At 44.1% G+C, this 13,623-nt stretch overlaps 5 protein-coding genes across 5 annotated transcripts; 3 read left to right on the top strand and 2 right to left on the bottom strand.

The window, feature by feature from the left end:
• Positions 1-229: 229 nt before the first annotated feature.
• L199_008337 (uncharacterized protein) lies at positions 230-2,240 on the top strand (the record flags this gene model as incomplete). Its single annotated transcript, XM_064894018.1, has 3 exons — positions 230-977; positions 1,057-1,563; positions 1,633-2,240. The coding sequence occupies 3 exons, from the start codon at positions 230-232 to the stop codon at positions 2,238-2,240; spliced, it is 1,863 nt and encodes a 620-aa protein (XP_064750090.1).
• A 413-nt stretch (positions 2,241-2,653) lies between these two features.
• L199_008336 (uncharacterized protein) lies at positions 2,654-5,365 on the top strand (the record flags this gene model as incomplete). Its single annotated transcript, XM_064894017.1, has 1 exon — positions 2,654-5,365. The coding sequence occupies one exon, from the start codon at positions 2,654-2,656 to the stop codon at positions 5,363-5,365; it is 2,712 nt and encodes a 903-aa protein (XP_064750089.1).
• A 462-nt stretch (positions 5,366-5,827) lies between these two features.
• L199_008335 (uncharacterized protein) lies at positions 5,828-7,269 on the bottom strand (the record flags this gene model as incomplete). The annotated part of the gene is made up of 7 exons (XM_064894016.1): positions 5,828-6,047; positions 6,256-6,468; positions 6,561-6,586; positions 6,667-6,742; positions 6,848-6,882; positions 6,950-7,049; positions 7,121-7,269. 7 exons carry the CDS (start codon positions 7,267-7,269, stop codon positions 5,828-5,830), a joined length of 819 nt encoding a protein of 272 aa, XP_064750088.1.
• Positions 7,270-7,634: 365 nt separating this feature from the next.
• On the top strand, positions 7,635-8,463 carry L199_008334 (uncharacterized protein; the record flags this gene model as incomplete). Its single annotated transcript, XM_064894015.1, has 2 exons — positions 7,635-7,849; positions 8,001-8,463. 2 exons carry the CDS (start codon positions 7,635-7,637, stop codon positions 8,461-8,463), a joined length of 678 nt encoding a protein of 225 aa, XP_064750087.1.
• A 1,162-nt stretch (positions 8,464-9,625) lies between these two features.
• On the bottom strand, positions 9,626-13,314 carry L199_008333 (uncharacterized protein; the record flags this gene model as incomplete). The annotated part of the gene is made up of 12 exons (XM_064894014.1): positions 9,626-9,689; positions 9,754-9,836; positions 9,909-10,700; positions 10,772-11,001; positions 11,076-11,166; positions 11,229-11,279; positions 11,342-11,433; positions 11,489-11,949; positions 12,094-12,508; positions 12,567-12,596; positions 12,664-12,829; positions 12,892-13,314. 12 exons carry the CDS (start codon positions 13,312-13,314, stop codon positions 9,626-9,628), a joined length of 2,898 nt encoding a protein of 965 aa, XP_064750086.1.
• Between the last annotated feature and the right edge of the window lie 309 nt (positions 13,315-13,623).

Below are 13,623 nucleotides of genomic sequence, written 5' to 3'. Positions count from 1 at the left end.
TTCATCTCGCTGCTGCTGCTGCGAACATCTCAGCTAAACTCACTCACTCTGAACTATTCATCTTGTTGACGACCCATAACGACTCGACTCACGACACTTCATTCACCCAGGAGACACTCGTCTGTGAATTAAGGTGGAGCTACTCGGTTCACTAATTCCAAACCGCTCAATACCAATCATATAGCAATTACCTCCTGATGGGATCTCATCAGATATCGATACCAATATCATGTCGATTGATCAGCCAATATCTGCGGGAGATGATATAATACCATATCGAAGACCAAGAGGTCGTCGGAAGAGGTTGAAGCAACAAAAAATACCGATCATACAGCGATCCATCAATCTAGCTCTCTCCATTATATGTCTCTTGCCCACGCTCTGTTCAGCTCAGGATACAGTCTCATCGACCTCAATTTCCAGCACGACAAGTACTTCCACATCATCAAGCCGGACGACGTCAGGGATCTCATCTTCTATCTCGTCGTCAGCATCTTCTTCCTCTTCCTCAGCTGCAGCCACCAGAACATACTCCATACCCACCTTACCAACCACCGCGACTCTCCCTCCTTTAAACGTTTCCTCACCCCTTCTTCAAATCGTTTTTCCATCTACCGACCTCCTATTCCTCACGTTCTCAATATGCACTCTAACATCCAATATCACCCTCCTACCGAGTATCCTCGTGTCAAATTCGGATCCACCCTCTTTCGATCTTGGCTCTAAAACGACTACAGATCAGTCATCCGGAGGGACCAAATCTGGTGGATATAATAGGAGGAACAATAAGAATGGAAATACATGGGGTATAACTCTGGATAGTGGCTTTGGCAATTGGACGATCAACTCTACCGATAGTGGACAGACGGCAAGTGTTAATGTTCTATTTGGGCTGGGGTTGGGAGATGATGGGAGTACTCTGGATGAGATGGATGTGGAAGGCGGGTTGATCGTGCAGATGAGTGCTTCAGAGGATGGTGAGTGATGCACCGCTCTTCCAAATGGAGCCTAACGCATTATGAACAATAAGAGCTGATTGATCTAAACAATTTATAGCCCCAATGAATTCCATATCACCAGCATTACCTTTCCTGGGTGACACCACTTCAACTCAAGCATTGATCTTCTCCCCGTTACTGTACACTTCCGAGTCTATCGAACCTACCTATCCAAATTATACTCTACCACCCGCTCAACTCCCTTTCAATCCATTTCCCTCAGATGGTCTATCTTCATCATCGTTGATATCGGGAAATACAAGTTTATCCAATAACCTAACCTTGTATATCGTACCTACCGATGCGAACTCGTCGCCTACCGCAAACGGACTTGAATATTCAACATGTGCAATCACCCTAGCCGTCAACTCCACTGGGTCATTAGCTGAGAAGGTGATATTGAGAACGGAGAGTGATACGCCTGAATGGTCAAATGTAGATGGTCAACAGGGTTATAGACATCATTGGGCTATCGGTGATTTGTCGGCTGGTACGAATTATACAAGTTGGATAAGGGATGATCAAGGTGTTTGGACGGGTCCTATATGGTTTACCACCAAGTCGGGTAAGTCACAATCATCCCATAATGACTCGTCGATCTAATCACGAAGCTGATATCACAAATTTATCTAAGATGCATTCCCCTGTCAACTGCTTTTACCCACTTCCTTCTGTCCTTCTATATCATACTCTGCTCCACTACCTATCAACTCGACTTCAGCTACTACATCATCTGGGGATCTTATTTCAGATACTTCACCTATTCAAAGTCTTCCAGACGAGCTGATCAAAGTGCTTTCGGACAATCTCGATGGATTTTCGAATTCTCTATCATCTCAAGCATGTGGACGAGATTTGTATTCTCACGTATCAACATGTTCGGACTGTTTTAGCTCTTATGGAGATTGGTTGTGTCGTTTGATCATCCCTCAATGTTCTGATCCCACTATCATATCTGAAGATGATGGCTCTGTTTTACAGACGGTCCATCGATCATCGAATAATACTCGGAATGGCATTTCATTCCCTTACGAATATGATGAGCTGTTACCTTGTTTATCGATCTGTAATGAGGTGGATAGGAAATGTCCCGTGAATATGGGTTTTAGATGTCCGAAAAGAAATCAGAATGCCAATGAGAGTTATGCGTTCATAGGACAAGATACCGATGAAGGTGATGGAAGTGAAGAAGGGGGAATGAGGAGTTATGATAAGTATGGTGGGAGGTGGTGTAATGGGTAATTGGATAATTGGTTAAATGCTTCATGAGCAGTAGTCGAAATATAAATTGTTGTACTATAAAAATGTCATTGCCATTTGCTAGGTCGTCCATACATAAACCTTGACTCATCATCGTGCGTGGTAGTCGTCTGGTGTCCATGTAATCCTGTGGGTATGCCATGCCAAGAAGTGACGTTATTTTTATGCCACAGTTGAGTTTGAGTTTAGGCTATAACCGGTCATAAACATGAACTAACATTCCTTCTTTCACCTTTCACGTTCTGACCTGACGACGACGACGACATTAGTAACAACATCAACATCCATAATATCACCGTTCATAATCACGTCTGCCTGGCGCAGATGCTATACCGATCTGTCGCATACTCCCAGCACTGCATCACAACCATATCAACATCGATAATCAACCCAAAATGAACCACTCATCAGGACCGTCGTCACCCCGTCTTATCCTAAACTCACCACCATTGGAATCACCATCAAGTACCCGCGGTGGTGTTGGTACCTCTTATTTCCAGCCTCCATCAACATCCTCCCATCCAAAACCACTATATCCACCTGGCCAGGGTCCGCAGGTCTCCTCATCCTCCTCACCCAGTAGAAACAAAGTCAAAGGACGTACACGCACACCTGCAGAGGTATATGCAAACCAACATACCCAATCACAAAATACCTCTTCGAAGAGACAGTTACCGAATACCACTCCAGATCACCATCATCATCCTCTCCCTCCCAAAGAAAAAGAGAAAGAGAAGACGGGGAAACCGATTTTTGAATGGATATCACGTAAATTAGGATCAAGAAGAGCTACAATCTCAGAATCACCTTCTTCCCCTATCAATCGATATAACCCTAACCCTAGTCCCAATTTCAACGTCAACTCTGTGAATGGATCACCTAAAATGCCTAACAATGGGCAAGGGAATGGGAATGGTGGGACAAGAAATAGATTACCTTCGATGCCTTTGCCCAAGGGCGGTACGAGGGGTAAACCTACTAGAGGAAGAGGAAATGGTTTCAATATGGGTTTGGGTAATAGAAATGTCAGTGCGGACCATTCGCACCATAATCCGATGGGTCGACAAATATCAAACGTATCTTCATCAATGGATAATCAATCACTTTCCATGATCTCCACTTCGAACAGTCACGTATCGACTATAGAGAGGGAAAGAAGGAGAGAAGCGAATAACCCTTATCCATCTATACCTATTCCTAAATTGATAGCCACAGGTGGATTGAAAGATCATCTTAAACGGAAAAATCAAAACCCAAACAAAAACAACAATATAAATATACATCAAAATAACGAAGGCGATGATTTTGATGGTGATCATGACGGAACCACCATATCAATGTCAATTTCATATTCTTATCTATCAAGATCACCTAGATCGAGATCTTATTCTCTCGATTCGATTAGATCCAACTCAAGATCGTCAAATTCGTACTCTAATAGAAGAAGTTTAGACGAAAATGCTAGTGCTAGTGATAACAGGATAAGGAAATTCAAACATAGAGAAAGAGGTTCTACTTCTGGTACAAACGATAGGGAAAGAGATGGACCAGGTTCTGGTCCTGGATTAGGTATAATGCCTTTTGGTGGGCTTCGACCAGGAGCAGATGACGATGCAAGTCTTAGACCTTTCCCACCTAGTCATCCGGGTTCGCCTACACCTTCTCATTCTTTCTTATCTAGAACTGGATCGAATCCTATCCCATTGGGAAATGGCGGAGGTAGATCAAGGACTAATACGTTTTACTCCACTTGGTCTGGTGTGGGTGGTGGTGGTGATGGGAGGGCAAGATCGTTGACGTCTAGTAGTCTTGATGGACTTTACGGATCGACGTATAGATATAGTCTTGATCAGTATAATGATCAGTATCAAGATCAAGATGATGACGATGGGGACGAAGAGGAAGAAGGAAGAGGTAGACAGAGTAGACAAGATTCAACTTCTACTAAACCTACTACTTGTATATCATTTGATTCTACTCCACCTATCGCTCATATCGCCCAACCACAACTCCACATCAACACACAACATCAAACTCAGGTCAATACACCCCATCTAGCTCAGGCTCAAACCCCGATCGCTACTCAGAATGGTACCTTCGGTTTAGGCGATGTTATCACTACTTCTCCGATGCCTACTTTGGAACGTGCTCAAGCTAAATACGAAAACCAAGATGATCCTTCTTCTCCCTCGCCTTCACCCAGAACACATCATTTGGAAGCATCTTCGTCCGAAGAAAATCATACTCCACCTACACCGACCACGCCCACGTCAAATATCAACACGCCCTCCTCGCCTATGCGTTCGCCTCCGCCTGACGTACATGTCCATGTACAAGCACCGAAACATACTCCACATCATCCATTACATAACCCTTTACCTGGTGAGATCCCTGATGATAATGCTTCAATGTTGACTTTGGCAAGTTCAACTTTTGGCCTGTTACCTAATCAAATGACTACAAGTGGGAGTGAAGGTCCGACACCTACTTTACCTCAAGAGTTAACGCCGACCAACGTACCTTCTGATCCTAATACACCTCAGATGGCATCTACATCTACTGGTGTCATTCAAAAACCACCATCTATCAATAGACTTAAAGACAACACCATCAATACTGCAAAAAGACCAAGTTCAATTACGACACCTTCTATCCATTGGGCACCAAATACCATAGGAGATGAAAGACCAACATCAACTCATGTCGCCGAACCCAACCATAATGTCTCATATGCTCAATCTTACACACCTTCCACTCACGCCAGTATCTTATCGATCAATAGGAACTGGACGAGAGATAAGGTAGATAGAGATGCGAGTGTGAGAGCGGTAAGACGCAAAGGGTCTTGGGAGAGTTATGAATCAGGTTGGTCATGGAGAGGGTTCGACCAGTGGAACAACACCACGGGTGGTAACAGGGCTAGTCCCATTGGAGATAGGGATAGACCGGCGAGTAGTTATAGGAGTAAAGAGAATTATAGTTTTAGGAATAGTAGGGTTTTGAATGATGAGTTTGCGTATGATCAGTATGAAGTAGGGGATGAAGGGGAGAGAGTGGTTGGGCTTGAGCCCGGGAATGGAGCGAGTGTGGTAGTTGTGGCTAATTAGGAGATTCATAAAGCAGTAAGATGATCATCGGTTTTTCGATTTGATATTCTATCTGAATTTATTTTAAGATTTCAATAGAGTTATCGAGTAAGGCGTTGATCGCTATTGCCAAAATCTTTGATTGAACTTTCATCATTCTGTATGATATATTCACAGTATCAGTCTGTATGTATGTACTCGTATACCCTATTGTATGTATGATATATATGATATGCTATCTTACGATCTCGCATTCTGCAACTGTACAAATACATTAACTCGATGAATTGGAAAGTGCAAGAAGAAGGTATCATGGTAGACAAAGTATGAAGCAAGTTTGATAGATTGGCTGCCATATTCATGATTTACTCATATCAACCAACAAACAATGATCGATGGTGGATTGATTGGATTCTCATTCATGTATCATGATAACGTATTGTACAACAAATAAATATCTTTCTTTACATTCATTTTCACCCTCTACACACCCCACCATAAACTCAACACACCTCTAGCATAACCTACAATTTCGTTTCCTGATAATTTCGATTCACCGTAAATCCTATCAACGAACGTGATGGGTACTTCCCCGACTGTATATCCCAATGATCTAGCTCGGACGATAATTTCCATTTGGAATACGTATCCTTTGGATGTACATCGGGAGATTATATCTTGAATGACGGATTTACGATATAGTCTGATATATAACAAATAAATGGATCAGTATGGGTTACGATGGATTGATAGGATTTGTGTTATTGGGAATTGCCAAGTTGATTCGAGTCTGACTCTGAGATTTGGTTGATCAAATAATTCTTTAAATAGCATGTACCACTAAGATCAACTTCATCTCCATCTTCAATCCTGCACACTCCTCATCCCATCCCAAAGACCAAACCACTCACCTGAAACTACCAGTCAAATCGCTCACGCCAGGCCTCAAAACCGTATCCGCCAAATAATTAGCACCCCTCGAAACCAATTTCCTCTTCAGATCCCATCCGTATACTCCTCCTGGACCTAATCCGATCGATACAGAATTTAAGGATGGTTTAGGTGAAGGGGTAGAGGAATATCGTGTACCGGTGACGATATCGAGGTTGTGAAGTTTTTGTAATCTACGTACACGTCCAAAACAATCAAATTAGCAGAAGTAGAAGTGAATTGGATTCTATAATAACAAGGGACTGGATTGAGGTAAAACACTTACTTGATGAATTCAGGTATGAATTTAGGCTGTTCGAATCATGAAGGGAATGGTCAGCGATGATCAAGATGAATGGAATAGTAATCAGTCTAAGAGAAGGATGACTTACATGATGTGAGAAATCTGCGTCCATAATGATCACAAAGTTACCAGTACAAAAGTTCAATCCGTGGACATAGGCGGTACTATTGATTTGCAAGATAGGAGAATTGGCGCATATCACATATATAGTCAACGGTCTGATCCCAGATTGAAGCTACTACAGATATTTTGGCAGTTGAGTGACTCACCCTAATCCAAGTTTACCAGCACGAGGTTTGAGTACCTATCCAGCAATGTGATTCAGTACTGGATCTATCACTGGTGGATTGATTTGTCCCAATTTCACTCACCACTTTGTCTTCCCCGTATATCCCTGCCAATTGCTTAGCTACCTCCTGCGTACCATCCGGACTCGCATCGTCCACTACGATGATCTCCCATTGTATGCCTCTGTGTCGAACAAAGTCAATATCAGCACATACGTCCAGTTCCGATCGTTCAGCTGGCAAAGAGATACCTACTTGGACTCGAACGTCTTGGCCAACAGCCAAACTATCACAGGCAAGTTCTTCCTCTCGTTATAAGTAGGTAAGATGACAGAGTACTTGTCTGCACCTGTGGGAGCTGTACTGGCATCTATAGAGGGCATGTCGATGGTGTATGAGCTCATGGGTTGGGTGGTTGAGGGTGCTGGTGAGGTGCTATGCTGGTATGCTTGTGACTAAGTCCTAGTATCTCTATCAGTCTTTATTGAATGGTCCACATGAACACCTGTTATTTATTTGACACGTCGAACGTAATCTCATCTCGCTCGTGTTTCAACTCTACGTGCTCTCACATGCAAATCACGTGATGTAGATGTACGCTGCGGTGTGTTGATGACGTCTTACACCTGGGTGGTATGTAAGATCCACGTCGAGACTGTATCAAGGAATTCGCCATTCCAATCCACCTTGGATATACTCCAACAGCAGGTCTCAGCTCACTTATCCCATCAAGCATCTGGACAGACACCAGATCTGCGGAATACCAAGCATGTCAGACCCCATCGAACTTCGGCCCATAGGCAAATCAGCTCCTCCTCCCCCTCCACCACCTCGACATCCAGCTACCTCATCACTCGGCGATGCTCTGCCCGGCTCGCTGGGCAGGGCCTATCGTTCTGCCGAGGAGAAAGCCAAGGCAGCTGTACATCTTCAGGAAGGTGGGATGGATGCGATAAGCATTTGGGGATTGGGTTTGGCAAGTTGGTAAGTTTTGCGGTTCGACTCATAATACTCATATTCGTTCCTCTGTAAAATCACTGTGAGACTCATCATCGAGCAGATAGATATGTAGCTCAAGAGGCATATTGTTTACATATACATATATATACTGACTTTACACATTTATTATTTATAGGTTCTCAATCCTCGCCATTCCCTTGTTACTATTCCCCCGTATCCTCCTATTCTTCTCTCAAACCCCTCCTCCTCCCACCTCAGCATTCTCAACATCAAACAGAGAAGATCATTACGATTCCTTATCAAGCCTCGAATCGACATTATGTCTATCAATCTCGTTGGGTTTATTCGCCATATCACTCATATCGATATTCGCCCTAGTGCCCACATATGACCCACCTTCTATCAACCCCACCCGTAAACCCATATTGGGTATATTAGTGGGATTGACAACTCTAGCAGGGTTTCTGCTATGGAATATGAGTGGGTTGGTATTGGGAGGTGGGAATTTAATAGTGGCCATATGGGGTTGGTGGGTCATCGTTTTTGGGAATAGTAAGAATAAATTGAGTAAAGTCGGGAATGGTGAGAAGAAAAATAAGAAGGATGGGAAAGTACATGAGAGATTCAAGAGGCTTTAGCGTTATACGAGATGACGAGATAAAGGTGTAAGATGTAAAATGTATAGCGGTATAGCAACGAAATTGTCATGAGTCCGTTATGTACCGTGTCAAATCAATATAGTAGTCGGTTATCGATATCGATAACTCTGAAGAATATACACGAGATGTATCTGCTTGTATGATCTACGCTATCCTATCTACTTTGAGTGGTTCTGAGGTTAGACCATCCAAAAAGTAAATCGCCCAGTCCAATCCAGAGCAAAGCCTTCAAGAAGTACAATTTAAGTGTCTCTCTTGAAGCTGACAGGAATCGAACCTGCGACCAATAGATAATCCAAGAAACTCCTCATCCATTCCAGATGAAGGAAAGAGAAAAAATTGGAATCTACTATTCTACCAATTGAACTACAGCTCCAACCTGAAGATCAAGTCATATCCAACTGTATCATTCGGAAGATTGTACGCGGCTGATTTTTGTTAATTTAACCTCATTCCATCTACAATGTACCTAGAATCGTGCTGAGGATGCTACGTTGGATTGAATGTTATATATCAACATCATTGTCATCTCCATCTTTCTTGCTTGCTTTCTATCATACCTATCAATCAATTGAACTACAATGGAGATTATATACCCGTATACGCGAAGAAAAGGAGGAAACCAGAAATTGGGATGTAGCGGAATGAGTTGAAATCAACGATGTACAGCACCAAATAGCAATCCCAACAGAAGAGATATATACCAAATAATGCCCAAAATCAATAATGTATACTAACAGGTAAAGATCAAAGATCGAACGGTTCTTTTTCTTCTTCATGCGGATCATGCGGAATATAGATATAATGTGTGCGGATTTAAATTGTAAAGATTTGAGAAAGGGATTGTTTTTCGTTCGTGATTTTCATCGTATCGTAGTCATCTGAAAGATCATAAGGACACCTTGAGAAGAGCGTATCGTATCATCTTCATCTTCGTGTATCGTTATCATGATCATCACACCATATAAACACAGAAATGCCCAATAATGTCGTAATAGTCCGTAAGATCGTATCGCACCGCTTGCGTCCTCGTTTGCTTCGTAAAATATAGTATACAATCTTCCCAAAAAAATTCCAAACTTGATCTCAGGCATGGTCGTTGAGCCATCATTTATCCGAGAGGGAAAGTCGGATCGTATTGTTATTTCTCTTGAGACTCGATGAAGGATCTGGCCTTTGCGTTGAACAACGCAGGGTATACAAGTCTATTTCATAAGATTCTGTTTTATCAGCCTCAGTCGATCCGCCGTTCGATTTCGCTAGACTTACAATTCGCATAAAGCTCTGTCGTCCTCTGCATTGATTAATCCTTTGATCACCTTGAGTTTCTGACTTCGTTTGAGCGTGTCAATCTGACATAATACAACGATCTCTGCGCATCAGCTGAAACACTTTCGTGATTGCGACAGCTGATCCTCACTCACATCAACTTTCTTTCCTAGCACACTAGCAATTTCAACGCCCCTTTCTACTTTACTCCTACTCATTACTTTCTCGACCCATGTTTCGTTACCAGCTTTATCCGCAAGAGTAGGTTCCACTATCCCCAACAAAGTTAGGATTTTCGGTCCATTCTCACTTCTGAGATTCTTCATAATCAGATCGGCGGGCAGAGTGCAGAAATCAGTGATAGTAAGTCCATCGAGGGGAACAAGATGGTCCCCCTCTTCATCACCAGCAGCAAGATCGTCGCTTCGCTGAGTTGTTCTATCTTCTTGCACTTTCACTGTTTTTTGTACTTGTTCAACTTCCTCTTTCTTCTTCTTATCCAACATCTGCTTAGCAAGACCATACTTCTTAGCTACTCTCGATTGATTCCAGATCATTTCCCACTCGGAGGGTGAGATCATTTCAAGCATAATCGGCATGATCTCATTGACGTTCAACGGATCAATCTTCCCAACTTCGTCTCGGAGTCTGATGAGATCTTCGTTGGTAGGTCGCTCAACCTCCATTTTAGGTTGCTGTTCCAAAAATTCAGATTGAATCGAGGAGAAACATTCGGCAATCCTGAGATCAATCTGAGGTTTATCGTGAAGTAGAGGGATAAGAGCGAGATCCTGTTTCGCCAACGCTTTGATGGTAGGTTCGACGAGATCAACCGATAATGACTTGTTTCGAGCATGATCTCTGACTCGAGAGGCGATTCTCTTTGCTAGAACCATTTTGCGGGAAGTTGGAGAAAGTGAGCGGATCTCATCGGTGGTACCAGGAGCCTGTCAAATATAGTCAACGATATCAGCTGGTGCTGCCGAATATCCAATGTTGCTATAGACGTCTAACTCACCTTGGGCTCCTCGATATAAGGTTGTCTTCCCCTTCCTACCCTATCAGTCCTGACTGGGCTCATAGATCGTCTAGGTAGCGAGGAGGATTGTCGACCGAAAGCTACCGGCAGACCGTGAGCTGCACGCTCAGCGATCTTCTCTGGTCGAAGTTTGCGAGGTTCGTGCAGAGTGACCGAGATGGTGGAGCGACCAAGCTTCTGGTTGTGTAATTGCGCAATAGCATTGGCGGCTGCGACGGGATTGATGTGAAATTGATGGCACAATCAGCTGGGAGACAACAAGAATGTTTGAAAAACAGCTCACCTTGTTCGGGCGAATAGAAGCTGACGAATCCATATCCTCTTGATCGCCCAAGATCGTCTCGCATGACGCGTGCGCTCACAACTTGACCAACCTGTACGAAGCCAGACGATCAGTGACCGACTACCAGTTAATATGACCAAGTAGATCACTCGCATGGCTAAATACCTCTTCGAGGTAGTACGAATTGATATCGGGATCCAGGTTCTGCTCATAGGCATCAGCGCAATATGCTTTTAATACCCGTTTATCAGACCAAGCAGGCTTACCTTGATGAAGACATTACTGTAATCTACCAAACCTGACACGCTATTGGAACCAGGACCGAAAAAGGGAGCCGGTCGAATGTGTTGTCCAGGACCTGCATGCGAGTGATCAGCTTACAGAGAACGTGATTATTTGAATAGCTCACATACCATGTTGGATGATAGTTCCATCATCCGCTACCAACCCGGTAGGTTTGAGCTCACCATCAGGACTCTCACCAACTGTCAAACTCCAAGTTCTAGGCTTTCCATCAAGGCTACTCATACTTGTTCTACTCAACCTCCTACTCATCATTTCCGGAGTCACAGGTACAATTGCACCGTCAGGTAAAATACCAGCAGCAGCAAACATGTTATGGGCTGCCCATGGTGGAACGTAGTTAATTGGTGAGGGTGTAGGAGGAAGTTGGTCATAACATATTTTCGGGAAATGAGACATCGTCGTACTAGCTGGGGTGGGCGGTATCGACTGGTCCGGAATGTACATTATCCTTGAGGGTTGAGCGGGGACATCGTGACTCTCTTGATCCCCGAGCGGTGTGACATATTGGATGTTCGCTGCGTTGGGATCGGAGGGTACATGAGGAAGGGTGTGAGACGCTTTTATCAACCTGGGAAGAACCTGGTAGGCTGGGGGCATCGTTGGGTTAGCCGCTTCTAGCGGAGCGGCATGGATGAAGCTGGGTCAAGCCACAAGCTATATTAGCATTCATGTCGCTCGTCATTCAGGAGGGATTGGAGGATCAATCACTCACATCTGCCAGCCTTTCAATAGACTAGCTGTCTTTCCAAAACCTTCATCAAACATCTTAGCTTCATCCTCGTTCCAGAATTCCACCCTAGCAATCCATTGGTGTCTTTGACCATTCTCCTCTACCTCGACCTCATCAAAAGCTTCAGTGATATATGAGTTGACCGACCTGAGACTGCCCCATGGTCTGACAGCATCGTATACTTCTGCAGGAGTTGGAAAGTATGCGCGGAAAGCTTGTTCAGGTTGGGGTTCTGAAGGGAAACTTGGAGGAACCATCAATCTTGTAGGGCGGATGTAACGAGCTGCGGTAGGGGGATTCGGCAAAGGGAGGATATAAGGGGAAGGGTAGGGTGAGAACCATACTCCTCTGGGAGTAAAGGTGGTGTGGTTGACGAGTATCGTCAAAGCCCTTTCCGCTACGGTACCCACTGTCAGCTAGAAATACAATCAAAACAGATGAAATGAGCTACTTACCAAGCTGAAGGGTAGTAAACTCGATCGTACCTATCAGACGTTTTGTCAGTTCTGATCTGCTCTCGCAGCTCCGGGCTGAGTTGTATATCTGACTTACCGGTTTTGCTCATCCAATCGTAATACATATCCGGATACAGTCTAACCTCTGGTGACACAGCAGGTTCGAGCTTGACTCTGATAGGAAGACAACGAGGCATAGAGTTGGCGATAGCGCCTTCGGACAAGTCAGGAGGGTACATGTTGACGTAGATCATGGGGTTGACCTGAGGACCGGCCAGTCAGCATCAGCAACTTTGCCAACCAATGACACGAGATGGGCACTTACCAGGTGAGGATGAGGTAGGAGAGGTTTACCCAAAGGATTGATCATAAAGTCAGGATCGAAGATAGGCTGCTTGGCTGCTGAAATAGGTGGTGCCGTACTTTGATTTAGTTGTATAGGCTTAAGAGGTTTAGCCATCGTCTCCGATTTAGGAGCATAGTTGACATGTGTACCTTCTTGAGCGTCTTGTGTCTGCGGAAGGTACAAAGGTTCATGATACTCCAACTTGACCTGAGAAGGATTTTGGTTCACTTTGACGTCCACCACTGGTGTCGGAGTGAGCGAAGCGAATTGCTTTGGGTGATTAACTTCGATGACATTTGATTTGAACCTGGTCGAAGGGGTTGAAGGGGATGTAACGAGTGTAGTTGCTGGAGTATTGGGTGAGGATAGTTGGGGGATCTGATCAGAAGGTGTATAGGACATGGTGGTAGGGTCCAAGGCTCAAGAGGTTTGAGTGGAGTGGTGGTAGGATTGAGAATGATCAAATGCCTATATCGGGTATAGATAACGGTGTCAGCTTGGTATGAGAGGTAGATGATTGGTCTTGAGTAGTGCCCAGACGAGGTGAGAAAGAGACGGACGGAGGGATGAACAATGCCTACTATTGACTGTTGATGACGCCGAAGGGTAGGTATAGGCCGTGGAAGAGAGTTCAGGTGAAGTGTGAGCCAGTAAAGATGCGTAATTAAGAGCCAGTCCAAGTAAGAGGGGATTGAATTATCGAATGGAAGT

The sequence above is a fragment of the Kwoniella botswanensis genome, chromosome 3 (assembly GCF_036426115.1).
Source record: "Kwoniella botswanensis chromosome 3, complete sequence".
Lineage (NCBI taxonomy): Eukaryota > Fungi > Basidiomycota > Tremellomycetes > Tremellales > Cryptococcaceae > Kwoniella > Kwoniella botswanensis.
This window is presented reverse-complemented; position numbering and strand designations above follow the sequence as displayed.